The sequence below is a fragment of the Anguilla rostrata genome, chromosome 9, assembly GCF_018555375.3.
Source record: "Anguilla rostrata isolate EN2019 chromosome 9, ASM1855537v3, whole genome shotgun sequence".
Lineage (NCBI taxonomy): Eukaryota > Metazoa > Chordata > Actinopteri > Anguilliformes > Anguillidae > Anguilla > Anguilla rostrata.
In genome coordinates, this window is record NC_057941.1 from 48,032,187 (window position 1) to 48,055,137 (window position 22,951).

At 45.9% G+C, this 22,951-nt stretch overlaps 1 protein-coding gene across 2 annotated transcripts in view; it reads left to right on the forward strand.

Moving 5' to 3' along the window:
• Positions 1-21,982, forward strand: part of kirrel3a (kirre like nephrin family adhesion molecule 3a) — a 204,494-nt gene extending 182,512 nt beyond the window's left edge. Inside the window, exons 8-16 of one of the 2 annotated variants that reach the window (XM_064352549.1) lie at positions 533-660; positions 3,343-3,469; positions 10,240-10,340; positions 11,428-11,638; positions 12,693-12,800; positions 13,188-13,271; positions 13,814-13,923; positions 15,899-15,985; positions 19,642-21,982. In XM_064352549.1, coding sequence (XP_064208619.1) covers positions 533-660; positions 3,343-3,469; positions 10,240-10,340; positions 11,428-11,638; positions 12,693-12,800; positions 13,188-13,271; positions 13,814-13,923; positions 15,899-15,985; positions 19,642-20,112 — 1,427 coding nt within the window. In that variant the 3' untranslated portion in view covers positions 20,113-21,982. The remainder of the gene's footprint in view (positions 1-532; positions 661-3,342; positions 3,470-10,239; positions 10,341-11,427; positions 11,639-12,692; positions 12,801-13,187; positions 13,272-13,813; positions 13,924-15,898; positions 15,986-19,641) is intronic. The other variant, XM_064352550.1, reaches the window with a different exon arrangement.
• The last annotated feature ends 969 nt before the right edge of the window (positions 21,983-22,951 follow it).

Genomic DNA, 22,951 nt, shown 5'->3' on the forward strand with positions numbered 1-22,951 from the left:
TCTCTTTTTCCAGTATATATATATATACTGGAAAAAGAATATATATATATATATATATATACGGACCCAGCAGTGTTTTCAAAACCTAAAATATTTTTATTGCTATTTTTCACCTTAATTGCTCCTGTTAGCCCGGGGGGTCTTCAAACTCTTCTGATCCAGAGACCCCCAACCCAGGCTCAAAGGCATCCAAGGGGCCGTACATTAAAATGTTATATTCAATAATAAATAATTTAATATAACATAAATCATAAATTTAAAAAATTTCATATAAAAATAAAGTCTTATATCTCGAAATATTTCTAAATCCATTATAAATCCATTGCATATCAAGTCTGGCCAGGGACCCCCTAGGGTACCTTCAAGGGCCCCCAGGGGTCCACAAACCCCCGCTGACAACAGGGCTGACGTTGGGCTACTGCAGATGCATGCAGTCATGAGGTTCGCAGTCGCCGTTGCCGCGGAGCTTGGGTTTGCCAGGCGACGGTGTTGGAAAACAAAGGGCCGTGATTGGTTGCCTGTGCTCCTCCAGTCGGACCCCGCATGGCCGCCGAGCCCCAGTCCCTGCAGGTGGACCTCGGGTCGGAGGCGGTCTTCAACTGCGCCTGGACGGGAAACCCCTCCCTCACCATCGTCTGGATGAAGCGCGGCTCGGGGGTGGTACGTGCTCCGCCCGGTCCTGCCTTAGCCGGGCCCTTCAAAAAAGTCGGAAATTAATTTTATTTCTTGTTATGTGTACTGTCATTTTTTTTAAAATCCTCACTTTAGGTGGGCAAAAGGTGGAAACATTATTAAGGAGGTGTCAGGTGACACCTGTGAGGTCATCGTGGACCGCTCCTTCTTCACAGTCTCGTCACCTTATACATTACATTACAGGCATTTAGCAGATGCTCTTATCCAGAGCGACTTACATTGTATTCAATTACACAGCTGGATGTATACTGGAGCAATGCAGGCTAAGTACCTTAGCTCACGCGTACAACGGCAGTGTCCTACCGGGGGAATCGAACCTGCGACCTTCAGGTGACAAGACCAACTCCTTAGCCATTATACTACACCGCCGCCCGTCGTATTTCAGCGTTTACCCGGCGCTCTTATCCCGGGGGATCATCCCGATGCTCTGAAACGGCCGGGTGTTTTACGGAAGCGATCTGGGTTAAGTGCCTCTCGCTCGAGGGCGCAGTGGCAGCGCCCCGGCTGGGAATCAACCACATAACCTTTTGAGTTACAAGCCAAGGTTTCACCGAGCCGTTACCTCGCGAGCCGCTGCCAAAAAAACTCAGTATCAATTTTATCTAACGGTTCGGATGCTCCGCGATGCCCGCTGGAAACACGGACGCCCGTCGTCACGTTTAACTGCGTCGGGAAGCGCGGGCGTACGAGAAAGGAGACAAACAAAGCGATTAAATCGTTGTTAAATTCCGTTTTGTAAACCCGCGAATTAACCCGCGCGCCTGTGCGGAGGAACGGCCGACTGCAAATGTCTTAATGAAAAGAGGGCGACGCACCAATATGTGCACAGCCACGGGAATAGCTCATAGTTATAAGCGGTGATTAAGAAAGTGCTAAACAAAAATTAATAAACAAATCAACGGTGCTACAATGAACGGTGAATTCTAATTAGATTAGATGAGAAAAAAAAAAAACTTTATTGTCCGGATTTGGAGATTAGTCTTCGGGCTACACTTGCCATATGAAACACATTACAGACATAATAAAGACAGACCATCGGCCATGAGCTCACAGATACTCATAAAAAGATTGCCCAGCAAAGATGAAGGATCTTAATGAAGGCCACAGCTGCCACACTGCAGGAAACCGGTACACCTGCGTGTGGAATGAGATTGAGGCAGCTCTAGGATGGAGCCGCTTCGGCACGGAAAGACTAGCTGAGGACCGCGTGTCATGTCAAGGCTCGGTGTCATTTCCAGACAAATTGGCCGGGCGCGGCTTGATGTAATGATACGTTGGGAAACAGAGTCAGCCTGTTCCAGCGTGTAGGCGAAAAAAAGAGAGCGCTTCAGTCACAAGGAGAGCTGGTGTCATCGCCGTGCCGAGTCACCGACGGCTTCTTGACTGCGTGCTGCCATGGAGACGATGCTCTGACCTCACACACTCCAGAGCACTCGTGTAAGACGTGCACAGAAGTATTTTGACTCATCAGAACTTTTCCGGACTGGCCACCCACTGTGGCCTATTTACCTGCTATGAACCCAACACAGAAACTCTGGGCTGGGGTGTTGCCAGGGTACACAGTTTGTACATTTGTTGACATTTGGAACATTCTTTCATAGTAATGCAGATTAATACTTACCGGTTCTGTTGTGTGAGCACTGATGCCAGCAAATAGAGGAAACACAAGCTTATGTAACTTATGAACTGAAAAGGATGGATCTCTGTTGATCCCCTGATTCAACCTCTGCTGATTTGACAACAAACCCAAACATGCATTTGTTACTCCTGCTAGTGTGTGGAGTCCAGAACTGATGAAGCATACTCTCAAAAGAGACGTGTTATAAACAACACACCTATCACCATAACATACCACCATTTCTAGTTAAGGACAACGCATGTTGTGCTACTTTCAACACAGTCCGTATTAAAAAGTCCCCCTTTGTAACAGATAAACTGTATATTTGTGACACAAAAGTAGTAACTTTGACAGAAAATGGGTTGGAAGTAACACAAAAGTAGTAGCACAAAGTGTGTTGGATATTAGCACAGTAACTGTAATTTAGTACTCCCGAAATTGAAGTCTAAAGAAATGGGGATTAAAAAATGTTTTAAAAAGAATTAAAGAAATAAATACGGCACATCTGGAGGGTGGATTTGGGGTCTTTTGTCCAAAGGGAAGTCACAGAAGGGGAGCACAGACGTTGGATAAACAAAACAATCCTACAATCTTAAAGAGAACATGACAGCCCGCAAAAAAAAAAATACATTTTCCTTTTCAGTACTTTAGCATCTTGCAACACATCAGCATATCGTGCATTTATTTTGAAAAGAGAATGGCCAGTGTAGAAAACAATAAATAATGCTAATATGACAGAAAAAAGAATGCATTCTAATACCTTAGATCTGTTCTTAGATCGCTGTTAATCTGTATGCTCAAAAAAGATTTAATGTTTTGAGATTTCAGTCGTATTTCAGCAGTGCTCTCAGGAATAGGATTAATCCCTGCTAGAGTCCCTGAAGCGAGGTTCAAACTGGATTTAAATATGGGGGAGTTCATGAGAGGACCCTAATGCGATAAGTATGGCAAGGAGGAGTCGAGGTAGTCTCTTTAGGGCTTCTAAGCCAATCCCCGTAATGACCTTTGACCCTTCTCCTGGCGCCCCGCAGGTGCTTAGCAACGAGAACATCCTGACACTGAAGTCGGTGAGACAGGAGGATGCTGGGAAATACGTGTGCCGGGCGGTGGTCCCCCGGGTGGGCGCGGGAGAGAAGGAAGTGGCGCTCACCGTCAACGGTAAGTGCTTCGCTGCCATTGGTTGTCTGCTGACATCAGGATTCAGTAAAGCGTGCTTGGAATCTTGGGAACTGAGTCCGTCATTCTGAGTTACATATCACTTTGACCTTGCCTTTCTACACAGAGGAAATCGCCAGTTCTTCAAACCGCACATGCTCAGACCGTCTCAATCCTGCACCTATTTCTTTTTTTTCAAGCTGCTTGTGTATCCAATGGGGGTAAAAAAAAAAATTAAAAAAAGAAATAAAATAAAATAAGTGTTTTTAATGCTCATTAAATTAGCGAAATCACCGAAGATTGCAAACGCAGGCGGCGACTGCTTAATGAATATGGGGATGGGGGGAAAAATCCGCCGACTTCAGACGAATCGGCTCATTACCGTCGCTTGATATGCAGGGCGCCCTGCCTTAACATGGGAGCGGCCTTCAGAGGGGGGATTTACACGTCTTTAAAAAAGGCTTTCTCTCGTTGTCCATTTGTGGAAGCCTGAAGCACAGTGTTTTTTTATTTTTTTTATTTTTGCGTAAGTTATTGCTTTCCACCCCTCGAAGGAAATGTCCTAAGGAACCGGCACGCCTGAATCCACTCCAGCAAAGTGCTGAATGATCTGGAAATTAAAACGTTAATATGTTTTAGTCTCTCATGCGTAGGTTCCATGATGAACTTGCCTCCCCCCCTTTCTCTTTCTGTCTGTCTCTCTCTCTCTCTCTCTCAATGGATTATATTTAGTACGTTGCTGCACTTCAATTACAGGCAACATACAATTCTCACACGTGTTCTGTTAAACACCCAACAAACACATACATACATTTTTTGCATCTTTGTTTCATTGATTTTGTTCACTGAAATCACCAACCCACATTTGTTTGCAAGTAACGCTTCTATTCAATTGTGAGTCAAAGTTTAAGGGTAAATTAGATATATTTGTGTTGTTTACTGAGAGTCAGAGGTAGCACTATTTAGTGATAATAAGGAAAGAATAGTTGAAGCAAAAAGCTTTCTACACAATTTCACACATATTAAATTCATATTTTATTATCTATTTGCGCCTAAAAATAAAACAAGCATGGTTTAATTTCATTTTTCTCTTTTTTATGAATGTGCACGTTTTATGGTCCCTGTGTTATGCGCTGTTTGTCTCTGAGCTAAGAAACAAAAAACAGCATCACATTTATTCCATTTGAATGACTGAAGTTCAGTTTTAAAAGGCTTTATGCCTTCCAAAAAAAAATAATAAATCTTCGAGTTTCGCAAAATTTTCTCTGGCAAATCTGATTGCCAGACTCAAAAGTGGAAATGTTCACTTGGATGTTCCCCCGCCTGTCAACAAATTCTCCTGACGGTGGTGTCGATTGTCTGCGGTGACATTTGCAGTGTGATTCCGCTGCTTGTTCCTCCCCTCCAGTCTACCCGACTCCTTTAATATCCAGAGGAACCCTGCGTGGAATTAGATTTACTCAGGCAATGAGAAACTGCTTTGACACATGACACATGATTTCAGACGCTCCTTCATCAGCTAGTGGAAACGAGGTACACACCAAAAAAAAACAGAATCCATCATTTTCTTATGTGTGTGGGTGGGTGTGTGTGTGTGTGTGCTTTGTGTGTGGGTGTGTGTGTGTGTGCATGTATGTCTGTGTACAGGCCACTTATGATTATGTGTAGACAAATTGCATTGTCCAAGACAAACAGACACAGCCTGACAGATAGACAGACAGACAGACAGACAGAAAGACCGACAGACAGAGAGCTCCTAGTGTTTGCTAAGTGAGTGTATTTTGTCTGTTCAGGGGTTGCATGGTAACAGCGATTTCCATAGTCAGTTTAACTAACGATCAGCTTTACGGAACCTCAATCCCTGCAACGCAGTGTCTTAATGTGTGTATGTAAAACCATCAATTCAGTTCAGTTCAGTTTTATTAGTTCACCAGTCCCACAGGAAGGATTTTATTTCCGATCTTTATCATTCTCACCTGTTTCCCTCATCCGTGACTAACCGACACACTCCACGCGACTGACTGCCCGACTGCGTCTCTGTGTCTAGCTATCCCTCGCCATGTTTATTTCATATTCAGGAGGCGGGGGACGGGTGTCTGCGTCTGTGAGCGTGCATATTTTATGAAGGTTTGTTAGACGCGGGAACTTTTTCTGAACGTCTCGAAGCCTCCTGCGGTTTCCACCGGCGGTGCGCGAGAGGCAAGAGACCTCCACTGCCGCACGCCACGGCGTACCTCCGCGACGCTGGCGATGATTACATAACGAGCTGAACCGGTTTTCGTTTTAGCTGAAGTGTGGTGATTGGCCTTTCTGTTTGGCCTTTCTGTCCACCCCCCTCCCCCTCCCCCTCCCCGTCCCCCTCCCCTCCCTCTCAACAGTCCCGTCTCCTCCGAGCTTCGCGGCGCGCTAGCCGAATGTTTTTACGCTCTTTTTTTATCGCGCGCCGCGTCCTCCTCCTTCGTCCCGCTCAGACCGCGTGAGGCGGCCAAACGGACTTCGTCTCTCACATCCCCCGCGGCGTAACCGGAATGATAATCTCTCTCTCTCTCTCTCTTTTTTCCGTTTGTTTGTTGTTTTGTTTTGTCGTGTTTCGTTCTTTCCTTTCAGCTCGGAACTCGGGAAATTAGCATTCGCGTTTCATTGGAAAAAAACTTTGCATTGCCGTGGCAACTCCTCCGACTGCCGGCTGTCTCGGTGGCGGCGGGGTCCTCGTTCTCATTAATGTGCATAAATTACAGCGGCTTGGTTTCGAAAACTCAGGCGGGGTTTTTCTTTTTCTTTCTTTTCCTTTCTTCCGTTGCAATTATCAGCGCGGCGAAATTGTAATTTATCACAAATGACAGGGCCCTGATACGTTTTTGCCGTGCGAGCGCGTGTGCGTTAATGGAGCTCTCTTGCGTCGTGTCCTTTCGAAAAAAAGTTGGCGACTTTGTCGGTTAAGACCGCAGATGCAGAATTATATCCACGCCGGCTATTATTCTGAGCAGCGTGGCGTGTGTGTGTGCGTGTGTACGTGTGCGTGTGTGTGCATGTCTGTGTGTGTGTGCGTGTGTGTGTCTGTGCTTGTCTGTGTGTGTGTGTGTGTGTGTGTGCGCACGCACATGTGATGCAACATTTTGTCATTATGTCATCATCAAAAAGGCTGAACTATATATAGGGTGAACTACTATAACATGGTACATTATTGTTGGTTGCTACCTTAAATTTTTACCTTACCTTTACTTTTCACCTCATATAAATAAAATAGGCCCCAATGGTGATCACCTTGTTGAGGGACAGGTAGTCAGGTAGTCCCTTGATTCTAGAAATATTTTCCATAAACAACTGGAGCAAGACAGCCATGCCACGCCCACTCCAGATTCTTCCATGAGGAACCCTGCTCCCCCACGCCCCCCCCCCCCCCTCCCAACCCCCCCACCCTGCCCCCGCCCCCCCCCCGGTAACTCCCCAGCCAGACTTCAGCCTGAGGCTGAGAGATAAAGATGTCTAATAATATTCCTCATTTAGTGCCCTGATCCCCCAGCCAGATCTGCTCCGCGGCACCGGGAGGAATTGATCTGAATACATTCACCGTGGAAACCTCTCGGAATACCATTACGCACCCCCACCTCCACCTCCACCCCTTCCTCCCCACTCTGCCCCACCCCGCCCCCTCTCCCTCCCTCCTCCTGTAGCAGGTTGTGTAGGCCCCCTCACAGACGTATGTGAGTGGGGGGAATGGGTTACTTCGCTCGCGGTTCGATTGGTATGCAGAAGGTCCAGCTTGGAGACACGGTAGCCTTCACAAGCCTTGACCGTCAGAATCTCATCAAAATGCTAATTTATTTTAATTAGAGGCCGTTAATAAACTACAATTATGGCTGCTTAGAAATTGGTCAGAGGGTAGCATGCGATCCCCCACCAACCCCCACCTCTTTCGATTCCAATTTTATTTTTTTAAATTTATTAATTATTTTTAATTGCTCTTGGGATTTGACCCCCGTGCTTCTTTGGAAATGTGGTTGGCTTGAGCTGGCAATCTGGCACCCTGTCCCAAGACTTTCGATCGTCGTATTTTTAAAAGAAATTGAAGGGGTAGGATCACGGACAACATTGCCGGGGGGGGGGGGGTCGAGGTTCGAGGTTCACAGCTATTATTTTTGGAAAATGAAGCAAATAAATTGTATTGACAGGATAACTAGTAGCATGACTTCCCCTTCCCTGTCCTGCTTACCCTCACGATTGCCACTGTAGCCTTCATCCCCACCTCAGGCGATCAGTCGTGCAGTAATCCATTTCGGTTAGCTCAGACATTACCTGTTGAAATCCGATTTTTCCCCTTCTTCTATTCTTTTTTTTTTTTTGTCATCCTGCAACACTGCAACCCATATACGCTGTGGGAGGATATTGTAGTGTTTTCGGTAAGAATTAAACAGCAAAGTTGGGGATTCAAGCGAAAACTTCAAAATGGACACTTTACATGTCACGTGATGTGAAAGGTGCCATGTGATTGGTTGCTTGGCTCAGAGTTCTAGAACCTTTCACACAGTCAATCAGAGAGCAGGCCATGTGCATGTGCACAGCCTGCAAACCATGGTAGCATTCTCACCACCCCCCACCCCAAATGAACACGATTTCTTAAATTGAATTTACACGCATTGCTGAGCTCCCATAGATGAACAGCTAATTTTTTATTATAATCTACATGAGAAGAACTGGAAGGCTGTATCTATGGGGGGAAAAAAGTATTTTTATCCATTCAGTAACTTAAAGACACACAGCGCACTGTCGCCCTTGTGCAAGTCCTTCCGAATACCCTTCACCGAAACATTCAGCCTCACAAAAAAAACTTGCCGAAGCTGTTATGTATGGGCAGCAGCCTACTTTCTGTCATCTTCATTTTGAAGTTCCCGAGCAGACAGGGCGGGGAAATAATGGCATTTTAACTCGCGCTTTCTCATGCTTGTTAGTGCTCCGCCTACGAACGCCAAATGGCAGACGTGTCCGAGCAGCGAAGGGATGGCGCGCAGCCTCGACTCTGTGACTTTGGCGGATATCGCCGAAGCTTCATTTATGAACCTGACAGTTATTCCGTTTGACTCAAACTGGGATTAACCATTCAGGCTGCGCTCAGGACATCAGCAAAACAACATTTGTACACAAAGGATCTCTCCGTGTTACTCTATCACACTTCGTAGATGAGCTCTTTCCTACTGTTCGCTTTTAAACAGTCTTTCAAGATATCTGTTAAGCCTCCGTCGTTCCCCCATTTCATTGAATGTGGATTCATACATATCACCATAGTAGAATACAGTATTTGGTTCTCGAGATTACGATCAGAGGGCTCATGTCCCCTACAGAGGACAAAAGTGAATTGCCAGTTCTTAGGAGGACAAGAGGTAATAGTTTGGTGTAGTATAGTGTAGCATAGCATCGCATAACATAGTATGGTATGGCATGGTATGGTATAGCATAGCATAGCATAGTATAGTATGGCATGGTATAGTATGGTATGCTGTGGTATAGAATGGTATGGTATGGTATAGCGTGGTATGGTATAGTATGGCATGATATGGTATGGTATAGTGTGGTATGGTATGGTAGGGCATAGTATAGCATAGCACAGTGCATTGCAGTATAGTATAGTACAGAACAGTACTGTATAATATACAGTATGAGGTAAGTCAATGGGATCAGCCTCCTGGGTTAGCAGTCTGTGTGTGGGTACTCCAGTGCAGCAGAGGAGACACAGTAGCCCTGTTTGTTTATCGCATCCTGTCGGCTCCCGATCGCCACGGCGAACGCCATTTACACTCATCTGGCGTGGGTTTTCGGCAGGCGCTGTGTTTCTGTGATCTGTAAACTGGCCCACGCGCTCCTGAACCTTGAAATCCGAAGAGCGCCGTGCCACGTACGCCGCGGTCTACACTCTGAAAGAGCGCGCCAGTCCCCCCGCGTTTAATTACTGTTTGCCTCCGCCGGGGCCCAGCAGGTACAGCGCCGCGACGTGTCACAGCGCAGCGCGGATTTAACACCTGGGCTCACCCTTTTCCAGCACCGCGATCAATCATTAACCAGGGCCGAGTCAAAATCAGCCTCCTATCTACTGCATCCTCAACGCAGAAAATGTACACGATGTGTACTGTCTACTAAGCATACTGCATAACTGTTTAGTATGTATGTTTTAGTTTGCGATGGGCAGTACGCAGATTATATCCTTCATAACTTTTATAGCCGTACTGTGGAGGTGTCACAAGATGCTCCACCCATGCTTGGCCATGGTCACGTGTCAGTGTCGCTGAGGGAAAATCTCGGAGAAGCTGTGCCGCATTTTTTACAGAAAAGCTGCAGGTCGTATTCAGGGAATCAAAATGACTGTTTATTTCCTGAAAAGTATACTCCTAAATATACTCTGTGGAACCCTGGAAATGACAATATCATCCTGGGATTTTAAGCATACTACATTTCTGGAAACATTGCCTGCTTAACAACTTAGTACTCCACAGCCATATTCAGTGGTGGGCAGGTGCTGAGTCAGACATGGCCCTTGTTTATAATGTGTCTGATGGTTACTTCAGAAGTGACAACTCTGTGTCAAAGATGGCCATTACCGTCCACTGGAGTGTGATATATGGCTTTAGGGGAGGTCAGGGGAGGTACATGAACATCCTCGGTCAGTAAATCTTTGGAAGTGGGGAGAGGAAACCTTGACTTTGCGGCCGCACTTGGCGCGGCGGTGATGCGAGCGTGCGTGTCTGCGTGCTGATTGGCCGTCTGTCTCTGTCTCGCGGCAGGCCCCCCCACCATCTCCAGCACCCAGACGCAGCAGACCCCCCACGGCGAGAAGGGCCAGATAAAGTGCTTCATCCGCAGCACCCCACCTCCGGACCGCATCGTGAGTAACCCGTTCTCCAGCAGCGCCCTCACCCCCCGCCCTCGCTCCCACCCTCACCCACAAACAGGGGGAGGGAGGGGTCAGTGGAGTCGCCAATCATTACATTACTGCCAATCAGCAGACGCTCCTATCCAGAGCAACTTACACAACTTTTACCTAGTATCCTAGGTAGCATACTAGTATACTAGGTAGTACCCATTCATACAGTTGGATATATGTACTGAAGCAATTCAGGTTAAGTACCTTGCTCAAGGGTATAACAGCAGTGTCCTACCTGGGAATCGAACCTGCAACCTTTGGGTTACAAGCCCTGTTCCCTACCTGTTATACAGCACTAGGGTTTAACACCGGGAAATGGGTTTCTAGGAATTTCCGCCCAAACTACTTCCCGTTTCCCAAGGAAAATAATTGGAAAACATTTATTCTTATTAGCTAACACCAGTGCTGTTATTCCACAAAAATATGTATACGCAGATTAATTTTGTTAAAACACCTGCCGCGACGGGCCCGCCCCTTATCACAGTTCACGGCCGGGGCCACGTCCCATTCCTCGACGGGTCCGACCAATCGAGGGGAAGGAAGGGGCGTGAGACGGCCGAACACTAAACAACTTCAAAAAGCGGCAGTTTTTTTTTTTTTTTTGTCTGAGCTTTCCAGAGTCGGAAACTACTCTTTTAGTTGTCCTGGCTGGCTCGTTTGGTGAGAGCAGCCTCCCCTTCGGGGCCCGTCGCGTCCGCGGTTTTACGACCGCCACAAAGCAGAGGTCGGAAGCCCCCGAGAGCGGGACCCTAAAAGCTGCTTCGCCGCCGGGCTTCCCGGCTGCGCGCAGACTGCATTCTGAGGCACCCGCCAACGAGCCCTAGTTTTGAGCGCTGTTCCGCCAAACGGCAAAAGCAAGCCGCTTTTCAGTTTTCCTCACAAGCTTTTCAAAGTGTGTTAACTGCCATTTTAACACGCGATGCACAAATTAGCGTGTTGAAAACGAGGTGTTGGAGTGGATTGACGCTCTTCACCCCCCTACCCCCTGGCCTGCCCCTGGCTACGCCCCCCACCCCCTAACCCCCCCTTCCCCCCTTTCCTGTGACAGGCGTGGTCCTGGAAGGAGACGGTTCTGGAGTCGGGGACCTCGGGCCGGTACACGGTGGAGACGGTGAGCACGGAGGAGGGCGTGATCTCCACCCTCACCATGAGCAACATCGTCCCGGCGGACTTCCAGACCATCTACAACTGCACGGCCTGGAACAGCTTCGGCTCCGACACCGAGATCATCCGGCTCAAGGAGCAAGGTGGGAGCCAAGGTTCGAGAGCCGCCCCTTCTGTCCCGCGCGGCCCGGGTCGCGCCGCTGGGTCACTGCGCCGCTGGGTTATTTCGCCGCTGGGTTATTTCGCTGCTGGGTTACTGCGTTGTTGCTCTGAGCGGTTTTGCAAATCTGTGTCTCTGCCTTTACTCAGAAACCCTTCAGACAGTCCAGGCTTTTAACCTTAGGAACAGTGAGCATGAGAATTCTGTTCATCTCTCTCTCTATATATATATATATATACATACATATAAATATTTTTATTCCAGTGTAATGAATTGTCAATTATGTTCTCATAAAGGGGCATAAAAGTCTCTGTGTTCTCTCTTTCTCTTTCTCTCTGACAGAAAACAGTGAACTCTTGAGTACTTTCTCCTTAATAAATTCTGTTAGTGTTAAATTAAGGCAGCGTCACTTTAACACGCGGCGTCTTGCTGTGGGGTCATGACAACACACTATGATACAACAGCCTTGATTTACATGGGACAGCAGACACAGTAGTGGTATTGTGAATGGCAGTCTGATAAGAATTCAATTCTCAATTTTCAGAGGGTTCATTAAAAATATATTTATATAATTTTTCTTTCTGTGAAACAGAAAAAAGGCTTTGTTGTTTGTGATAAAATTATGTAATCCCTCTTTCTCCAACAGGCAGTTCTCAATTCAGCAAAGTTTGCATAAATAAATAAAATGAATAAAGTGTATAGCTGCTTTGATTAACGAAGACATTAAATGGACATTAGGTGTTTGGTTTAACTGAAGTTTGGGGACGTAAAATGTGGGCTCAGTTGGGCATTCCTCATAGCCATGGAGAATGAGGTTCATTTACAGTTGCATGATGATTTCTGTTCTCCTTGCACTGTGAACAAAGCTCTCAGAACAGAGTGAACTGTCATCGCGCAGTTAGTGGCAGCTTGGGTAACTATGATGCATCATCGTAGAACTGTGCGCGTGTGTGCATGTGCGTGTGCGTGTGTGTGTGTGTACATGTGTGTGTGTGTGTGTGTGTGTGTGCGTGCGTGTGTGTGCGCGCGCGTGCGCGTTTCCTCCTCAGAGTCCCTACATTTGGCCGTCATCATCGGGGTGGCGGTCGGCGCTTTCGTGGCCTTCATCGTCCTCATGGGGACCATCGGAGCCTTCTGCTGCACTCGCCTTCAGAGAAGTAAGTGCCCTTCGCAGCTACCAGTGCGAGAAACTGAGAACAGGAGCTTAGCATTCAGGCTAAAGAGAGGCTTCTGATACCCATAACACTTTGGTGATGTCTGCAAGACTTATTTCTAGACTCACAGAGAATATTTCAATGCGTATTGATTTATTTGCTTCCTGAGGTTACACGCTGTTCTATTGCTCTGAGACTCATAAAACTTTGGCAATGTCTGTAAGACTTGTTTCATTATTCGTCTGTTTATTTATTTGCTTCCTGAAGTGTACGCTGTTCTCTTGCATAGCATAAAGATTAGCCTAGCTGGTGATTTCAGTTGCCTAGATTTCCTGCCTCCAGACCCAGACTTCTGCCCCCCGCTCAGCGTGTTGTTGTTGTACACCACAGAAGACGCGCACCTGGTTATGTCCTCACATCCTGTCTCCATCTCTGCTCACCAGACAGACCTTTCAAGCAAAATTAAATCGGAAAGTAAGATTTTTCTTTCCTAACGTCAATACGATCACCTTTGGCATTTTTTAAATCTTTTTTTTTTTTCCTTTATAAATGAGAAAGCACTGTTATTGACTGTGAAAATGTTTGCGTGAATGGATGAAAATGTTAATTCGCCCACGTGAAGTCTAGGTCAATTCCACTTTCGTTCGGTCGATTCAGAAAGAGGATTGAAATTCAATTCAGGAATTTTAAAAACAATTTTAATAACTCAATAATGTACTTTTTCCCATAATTATTTTTCAGTTAATCGAATAATGTATTCATTTTCTGAATTGAAATCAAATTAACCCAAACTCTGTTGTAATTTACTGAGAAGGTAACGGGAGTCTTTGCTGTCTTTGTACCCAGGAAGCTGAGAAGGCCTTAACAGCAATTTTGAAAATGTAATATTATTTTCTAAAAAAACATTTTTTTTGAAGGTCACTGCTTTTTGAAAACAGCATGAAGGGCAAATCTCGCGTGTCGCGGGTTCTTAGCACCTTCTAATGTGGGGTTAATCGCCGGCGTCTCTCTCCCAGATCTCAAAGGCGTCGTCTCCGCCAAGAACGACATCCAGGTGGAGATCGTTCACAAGGACCACGCCGCCGCTCGGGAGACCGAGGACCACGCCGCCATCAAGCAGCTGATGGTGAGAGACCCGCCGCGCTGCGGCCGACACGCTGCGGCCGCCACGCTGCGGCCGACACGCTGCGGCCGACACGCTGCGGCCCGACTCGCCGTCTCTGGAGCGCAGACGCGCGATCGGAACGTTCCTCGCCGAACGTTCTAATGCTGATGTCACAATGGCTGCCGGCGACGGAAATCAAATCGAATCGATTTTATTTGCATGGCGCTTTTTAAAAAGAATTTTTTTTACAGAGAACTGTCACAAAGACGATTTGCAGAGTAGCAGAAAAAGGGCAAGAAACAGAGCAAAAAGCAAATAAACCAGGCCTGAACCCCCTAATAGCAAGGACTTGAGGTACACGTTAAAAAAACTCCCAGTGGGGAGAAAAACCCTGAAATTGTGACGAGAAAAAACTCCCCAATGGGGAGAAATCTCGGCAGGAACTTGGCTATAAAGGGGGCCCATCCTCCACTGGCCAGCCTGGTATAAAATAGTGGTGGAATGGATTGTAACAGAAATGTAATAAGGGACCTATCACAGCAATTAAAGTGGGTTGAGCAGGTTACAGTTGAGGCTATAAACTAACTGGAAAAGTAAAAGTTCAAATTGTATTGTTCAGTATAGTGCTGCTTAGAGGGGCTGGCTGATGCATCTGGAGCTCCAGGCTGCATCAAGGCATGGGCAGGGGGCGAACAGGGCTGCTGCTGTCCACAAAAATGGAGCAAGGGACAGGGCTGGAGCGATCCTGTGAATTTTTGGGCAAGGGAGGGGCAGGGGCCCCAGGAAGAAAGAAACAGAAAAGATGAGGTTTGGCAAGATAAAGATTGTCAACACACAGATTAAACGTACTGGAGCACCAACCAGATTTCAATTTATTCTGCAACCCTGCAGGGCTAACTCAGATCACACATTCATTCACTTGGCTAAACTACCAAGTGCGTCAGATCCTTCAAGGCCAGCTTGACACTTGACGCTGAACTACCGAGTGTGTCAGCTCTGTAACAGCCCGCTTGACACCTCGGATGTGTGTAAACTGCCCATTAGCAAGTGCTCCTTAGATCTGACAAGCGAGCATCTGGTCCTGCGGGATTGAGTGGCAGTACTGCAGTACCAATATGCCCCGGCCCGCTCAGCAGTCCAGACAAGCACTTCTAACTTAATAAACTCCCTTAAACTCGTTTAACGGGACATAGGACTAATGGAATGGCTAACCATAGGGTTGGAGGGATGGCTTAAGAGGGGTAAGTATGACAGTGGGCACCAGTGTAGTATAATGGGTTAGGAGTTGGTCGCTGGTTCAGTCCCTCAGTAGGACACTGCTGTTGTACCCTTGAGCAAGGTACTTAACCTGCATTTCTTCAGTATACAGTATATCCAACTGTACAATTGTGTGCAATGTAACTCGCCCTGGATAAGAGCGTCTGCTAAATGCCTGTAATGCAATGCAATGTAATGTAAAGTTGTAAGCCTGAACATTAAAGCCAGAGAGTGTGTCTGAAGCCCGCTCATGGAAAAGCGAAGGAGTTCTAGAACACTCTGAACATTCCAACCTACTCTTCAGAGGGTTAAAAAAAGCAGCCTTTTTAAAATAACCAATCAAGAAAGGAAAATGGTGGGAGGGGGAAAAGAACAGTGATATTAGCGATTATAGCCTGGCTTCCTGAAACAGGTTCCCAGTGGTGACCCGCTGGGGGGAGTGGGGCAGGGGTTTTGGCAGGTGTGGGCGCAAGGAATTGCATGTTGTGCATTCAAACGACAAAGCGCTTCTCCTCACATTAATACCGCTAATTAAATCAACCGGCAGTAAACTGCATCGGGGAGAAATTAGCTGCTTCAACTCGTTGCTACACAAAACACTGCACAAAACATTTACTGCCAGTCGCTTCGGTGTCACCCCCCCTCTGATGGCGTCACCCGGTGCGGTCCGCACCCCCCGCACCCCCCCTAGTGACGCCTCTGCAGGTTCCCGTTGACCTCCTGCTTCCTCCCCCTTCAGATCGAGCGCGGCGAGTTCCAGCAGGAGTCGGTGCTGAAGCAGCTGGAGGTGCTGCAGGAGGAGGAGAAGGAGTACCAGCACATTAAGGTGGGCGGGGAAAAGGGGAGGAGTGCCGGAAGGTTCCGCCGCGGCTGTCGTTAGCGCCGCGGAGTCGCTCGTAGAGCCGCCGTATCCCAGGGAGACGAGTTTCTCAGACTCTGTCCCGGGGGGTCGTCTTGTGCGTACGCCGGTTTTCATTCCAACCTGTCTCTCGCGCAATTAAGGTTGTCTAAACACGTGCGTTTCGAGTTCTTTCATAATTTTTTTGGCCTCAAACTTGTTAACACAATATAGGCTTGGCTCGTTTTCGTTGGCCTTGTCTTTGTATTGTTCTTTATCTACCGAGTGGTTAGTTTTAGTGCCACGTTTCCGCACTTTCCACACCAATTAGCGTCCTATTGATTCACCTCAGGCTTTAATTTGGTTCGTTATTTTTAGACCTCTCTTCATATAATTGTTTTCACTGTAGCGCTATGTAAATATGGGACTGTTGTTCTTCGCTGCATGCACAGGTACTTCTGTCATAATGTGGCTCGAGAGGGTAAATTAACTCTTGTATGAAAAGTGTAATTCAGAAAAATGACCAGCTGGGATTGCATCTCTGGTTGGAATTAAAACCAGCATGCACAGGGATCCCGCAGGAGAACACCTTGAGAATCACTGTCCTAGGACTACAGTTATGCCGGTCTCTATAAAAAAAAAATAAAACAAAATAACAAAAATGGCGGGAAAGATGTCTAGATACATAATGCAGTGATTTAAGCAGCTAATGTACTGTATGCTAAACGTATGTACTGTTATCCTCTTGTTCTCTGTTTAAAGTAAGGTGTGTGTTTTTTAATGTTTAGGTTTCGCAGGAGGAAAATATCACTTTATATTTAAGTGAAATGGCATGGTTATTGACTGGCACTTCAATCTCCAAATAATCAAATCTGATTATGTATTTCACATGAAAATGTGTTGTATAAAAATGTGTTTAAATTTACAAGTAATTCTAGCCTAGGGGTGGGAAATTATTCATTTTCACAGAGAGTGTAATTTATTACATTTTCCATTATTTACACTATGGTTAAAAAGTTTCCCGTTGCTCCTTGTTAATGAATCTCGAAAAAGTGCGCGGCTAAATTGCTGGAAAATGGAGGTTCTGAATGCACGCGAGTCAATCCGTTCGAGCGAACCGCGCGCCTGCTCAATCACAACCGTAATTGCCTTTCGCACGCTTTGCGGTGATTACAGCAATGAAAAAGAATTTAAACTGCGGAAAAACCGAAGAGAAGACGCCGAACGGTTCGCACGGCGCGGCAACAATGCATCTGGGGCTTCTTTCAAAAAACGCTTATTACAGGAGCTTCGCTGGATATATTTTACAATGTGCAATTTCCTGCCGCACTCACGAATTACAGGCCGCGTTTTTCACGCCGTGTTGACACTGCCGCGCGGCGACTAGGGGTTCTTTGATATTTTCGAGCACAAAAAAAAAAAAAAAAACGTTTTTGCTTAGACTGTCAGTCGGTGATTTGGGTTTCCAGCGCTTTATCTCGTGTGCATTTCCGCTGCGATTGGAGGCCGCCTCTACCTTTCCAAACCTGACCTTGTTATCGTTCCGCCGAGACGGCGTTCTAAAAAAACGGGCGTCGTCACGGAAACTCGGCCGGCAAAAACCAGCGGCGCGTTTGTTCGGGGGGGTCCGCGATACGAACGGCGGGGGATCGGATTCTCGAAAAACCTGAAACCCGCCGCCGCCCGCGACAACAGGTAGCCGAATTATCATAACAACCGCGGAGCCGCGAGAAGATGAATGGAAAACGATACGATAAGGCGATGGAGAATGAGACGTTCGAGCGCTGTGAGCGGCATTGATTTCGGTTCCAGTACGTGGTTATCTCTCCCGCTGCCCTGGTGTCAAACACATTCAATAAGCCTCGGTCTCCAAATTGATTCACGTCCTTGAAAAGATTGCACCGTATTTAAAACCCACGACGGATGATATTTTATTTATTTTTTCAACGTTCCCGTGGATTGAGATATCGGTTAGCGCGCGCACACTCGCGCACACATATATTTATACATAAAACATATTACATTTCTATGACGGTTTCGACTTTCGTGTGAGACAGAACGTCAGCTTTTCAGCGGCAGCTCACAACTAGATCTGAAGCACACTCAGTGTGGATCAAACACCCTGGTTCTGAGGTACGATAACACTCGAAACGCGCGTTGAACTGTGCCCCTCTCTGCCTAATGGAAAAATACACGTGAAATGAAAAAGGTCACATTTTAAATGAAGTGTTTCTCATAAAGGCCTTATAAAGCATATATAACGCCTTCATAAACATGACGTATTGTGTCACCTTTTATAATGTTTAAATGTCAGCCAGGCGACATTTTTGGTTATGTCACATTTGGCATTATATGTTGCATAATAAGATATTATGCCAGTCTATAGGAAGTATGACATTTGTTTATGTATGATTTATCTCATGTTTATGAAGGCATTATATGTGCTATATAAAGCCTTTGTGAGAAACACTTTGTTTAAAAAACAAAACAATGCTTCTAAAGACGTACTGTCTTGGTTTGCCACAGTCACATCCTCTGCAATTGATTAAGACCCTGCTCTGAGAATGACACCGCCGGCATTGAGTGACATCCCCATCTCCCTGGCTGTTCCCGATAGATGTCTTAGCAACCAGCAAATTGCCGGGAGAACACACGACGGCATTGGCTGCTCTGTCAGGGAGCGCGGAGTTTTCCCGCCGAATTTGCGTGGGCAACCGAAAGCTTCCCTTTCCCTAAACCCTTTTCATTCCATCGCTATACGAAATAGGTCAACCGGTATATATTTCGCAAAGCAAAAAAAAAAAAAAAAAAACTAGGTTTATCTGTTAAAGCCGTGACTAAAAATAAAATATTAGTGAACTTTTTCCGGAGATTACCGCACGTCTGTGGTGCCAAATTGTGAATCATCAAGGCCCCTTTTAATTAGCAGATAACAGGATTTGTGTGTTTACGAGGTGGATAACTATTTCACACCCCTAAACCCTCTAATCCCCTTTTCACATGGTGCTCATATCGGCCTCCTCCTTTATTTGCTTGTCACTCCGGCTCTAATTAATGCCATTTTGACCTTCAAGTGGCTTTGGATTTAAAGGAAGTGAATCCAAAACAAATAAGACGCCTTGTACAGTAGCAGTTTTGCTTCCCAGCAAAATTACATTCGCATGTGTCACTAAACTCCTTGTGTTGTTGTTTTTTTAAAAATATATATATATATCAATTGGATGTAATTTTTCAGATGGAAGCAAGAAACGATAAACATAAACAAAACGTAAGAGGATGATGGAAAAAGAAATTAGAGCGAGAGAAGAAAGAAGAGAGGGCAGGCACATCCGTTTTGTTTTTTTTGTTGTTGTTGTTTGTTTTGCCGTGATTGATAATAGTCCACCGATTCCATCATTTATCACATGTTCAAAGCAAGTTCAAATTCATTCTCACTTTGAAGATTTCCTTTGTAGCTGCCAAGCGCCCACATCTGACAGCGTTTGACCATTGTACGTCTCCTTATATTTAAAAACAAATTAAAAGCTCAATTCCTCCAGAAATGACCCGTCGGGCGTACCTTTAATTTGTTTTCGATAACTGACGTTCCTTTTTGTTCTTGCTCCCCTTCCGATGACGTCGCCCCCCCCCCCCAAATCGAGAAGGACCCCACCAACGGCTACTACAGCGTCAACACCTTCAAGGAGCACCACTCCACCCCAACCATGTCGTTGGCGGGCAACCAGGCCGCCGAGGCCCGCACCGCCAACTCGGCCACCATGGGCAAGCAGCAGAGGGTGCCCACGGGCATGTCCTTCACCAACATCTACTCCACGCTGGGCGCCGGGCCCAACCGCCTGTACGACTATAGCCAGCGCTTCGTGCTGGGCATGGGCAGCAGCTCCATCGAGCTGTGCGAGCGGGAGTTCCAGCGCGGCTCGCTGAGCGACTCCAGCTCCTTCCTGGACACGCAGTGCGACAGCAGCGTCAGCAGCTACAGCAAGCAGGACGGCTACGTGCAGTTCGACAAGGACAGCAAGGCCTCGGCCTCCTCTTCGTCCCACTACTCGCAGTCCTCCTCGCAGAACTCCGACCTCACCCGGCCCCTGCAGAAGCGCATGCAGACCCACGTGTGACCCCGCACCCCCCTCTGCCCCCCCCCGTCCCCCGCCCCCCTTGCTCCCCTCCCAACCGACGCATTGAGGAACTGCCGAACCGAGGGGTCGATGGGACCTTTTTCAGAATGCGCACCGCCAGAGAACGCGTTCTGAAAAAGGTCCCATAGTTGTGTACCATCTTTCGTTTTTTAACAACTATTCTTCACAGATAGTCCGGGAGGCTTAAAGAAATGCCCAGTGCCTGGGTTTGGACTCTATTGCTGAGCTCTTCTGTTGGGTAAATATCAAAGCAAACAATCTGACATGCTCCGTAATATGTTTACTAAATTTACTTCCTTACAAAAAAAAAATCATTTTCTCATGTGTATTGTTACACTACATTTAGTGTAATAGAATCTTTTCTGCTTCTTTATGATCATAGATTGTCTACGGGGGTGGGGGAAGCTACAAATAAAAGTTGCCCCTGGCAACAGCCATTTGCCTTCGTAGAATGCTATTATGCGGATAAAAGGAACGCATAGACAAACTGTACAGTATTGAGCAAGTTGAAATCAGTTCTGTTTGCTGGAGTTTTCTGACTTCATCACAATCTCCAGAAGGCTCTTGTGTGTCGTGCATCTTCTTTCAGCTGAGAAGGAGAAACCACAGCACTGTAGACACAAAAGCGAGAAGCACTTCTTCGGTAGCCAGTGTTCAGCCTCTCTCTCTTGTGGTTCCAAGCACAAACAAACCAGTGAACTGCTCGCAACCTCTTTATTTTTTTCGCCGGGAAGGAAGAAAGAAAAAAAAAATACAAGAACAAAAAGACTTTTCATCTGGATAATTCAACTTCTGCTGAGTAGATGCTGTGTTGAGCTCTGAACAGTGCTGAGTGGTACTGTAGACCTTGGCTCCAGAGATCTTCAGATGAATGGGAAACAAAGCAGTTGTGAACAATTTCTGGAGAGATCTCCACGCGAGGGGAAACACTTGGAAATTGAACTGCGTTTTTTTCTCTTTTTTAACTTTTCTTATTTCGACCTGGTTTGGATTTGTTGGTGCAGACGGGGGATCATCTGGGGGTCCTGCCCAGCACACAGGATACAGTGTTCCCACGCAAGGATGAGGGACGAGGATTTTGGGACCGTTACGCTCCGGACGAGGAACCGGATTTTTGAATTCAATGTCTTTTTTTTTTTTTTCGCTCTGTGACCCTGTGCTTTGTAACACGGGGAGTGTTTCGTTTGGACACCGGGCAGATTATCATGGATGTCCTTTGGGTACTCTCCCATGTAATGTGAAATCTCACACACAAAAAAAGAACAAAAAAAGCAAAAAAAAAAAAAAAAAAAATTTAAAAAAAAAAAAAATGTAATTCAGATCATCGGATGTTGTCTGCAGGACTCCCTGTGGAACTAAAAGGTACATTACGATCAAGCCTGTTGTTGTGTGGCTGTTCCATTCATTGTTGAAATCATATTGTTTACACTGGAACTCTGTAAATCCAGCATTTTTGCCTACTGTGATCTGACTACTGAATGAGGAGGTTGTATGAATTTTTTCTCTTTTTGTTTTTTTTTTTGTTTGTTGTTTTTTTTTTTCCTTTTTTGCTCTGTCGCTTAGCGCTTGTGAAGTGGTGATAAGAGTATGCCCACTGTTTTAAGTGAGCCGTGGACTATTTCTTGTCTCTTATTTTCTTTTCTTTTTCTTTTTTTTTTTTTTTGTCTGGCCAAAAAAAAAAGCACAGTGCACATGACCAGTATAGTGTTTAGCTGTTAGCTATTTCCAGTTCATAAATGAAAACGCTGATAAAAATTCAAATGAATGACGACTGTGCATGAACACTTAAATTCGTTCTTACCTTTCTGTTACATTAAACCAATTGGTGTCGTTGAAGACCCAGAGAGAATCCATGTGGTTGTTGTCTTTAGTGTGCACGCTTCAGTCAGTCTTTATACGATACGAGGGACTACAGGACGCTAAGGTGCTACAGGACTGTAGCATACTGGTTGGGGTATAGATGAAACTTACTTACTAGGTACATGATTGATCATGGGAGTGCCTCATTAAAATACAACAAAGGAGCCTTTATCTTAGACTGGCTTGCACTGCAAAATATTTAAGGCTCTGTATTCACAACCTTCTCACCTGCTCCCACAGCACCTATCCCGGTATCCTTCACTCTCTCAACAGTAAATAATCGGACAACCTAGGCCTCACATGAAATCCTGGTCCAGGAGTTAATATCCTTGTGCGTCTTTGAAATGCCCTTGCTCTCACAACAGCAGATCTTCTTTATTTTAGATTCTTCACTTGAGCTCTGTTTCCCCCCCTACCGTTTTGGACTCACGAAACTTGTTGGACCAATTACACCCATTCCCTTGCTAATGGAAACATGACGACATGATAAATTAGCTTGGTGAAACATCCAAAGAATTAAGTGGAATCTGCTATACTGTAAGGATTTTTTCTTCTGTTTTGATCTTCTCATCTGTATCAATATTTCAACCTCAGCGTGCGATAAGCTGGCTTCTCTCAAAGTCTGCTTTAATTGGGAATCGAACCGCATAAAGTCAAGCTGGTAAAACACCCTACCTCACCGGGATCGATGATGTTCATGTTTGGGTGATGGTTTTGGGGTCTGCTTGTGGTTGATATTAGTACATTAAAGAGGTGGGAAAACCATGTTGGTGTTTGCCGATACATGTTCCAAATAATTCACTGGGTTTCATACTCCATATGAGGGGGCTATAAACTTTTCCATTAGAACAGTAATTCCTAAGAGGTCTGCTTAATTTCTGATTATTCAGCTTGGCAGGTGGTTGCCTGTATATAAACCTGTTATTCTCTCTGTTTATAAAATAGTTTCTTAATCATT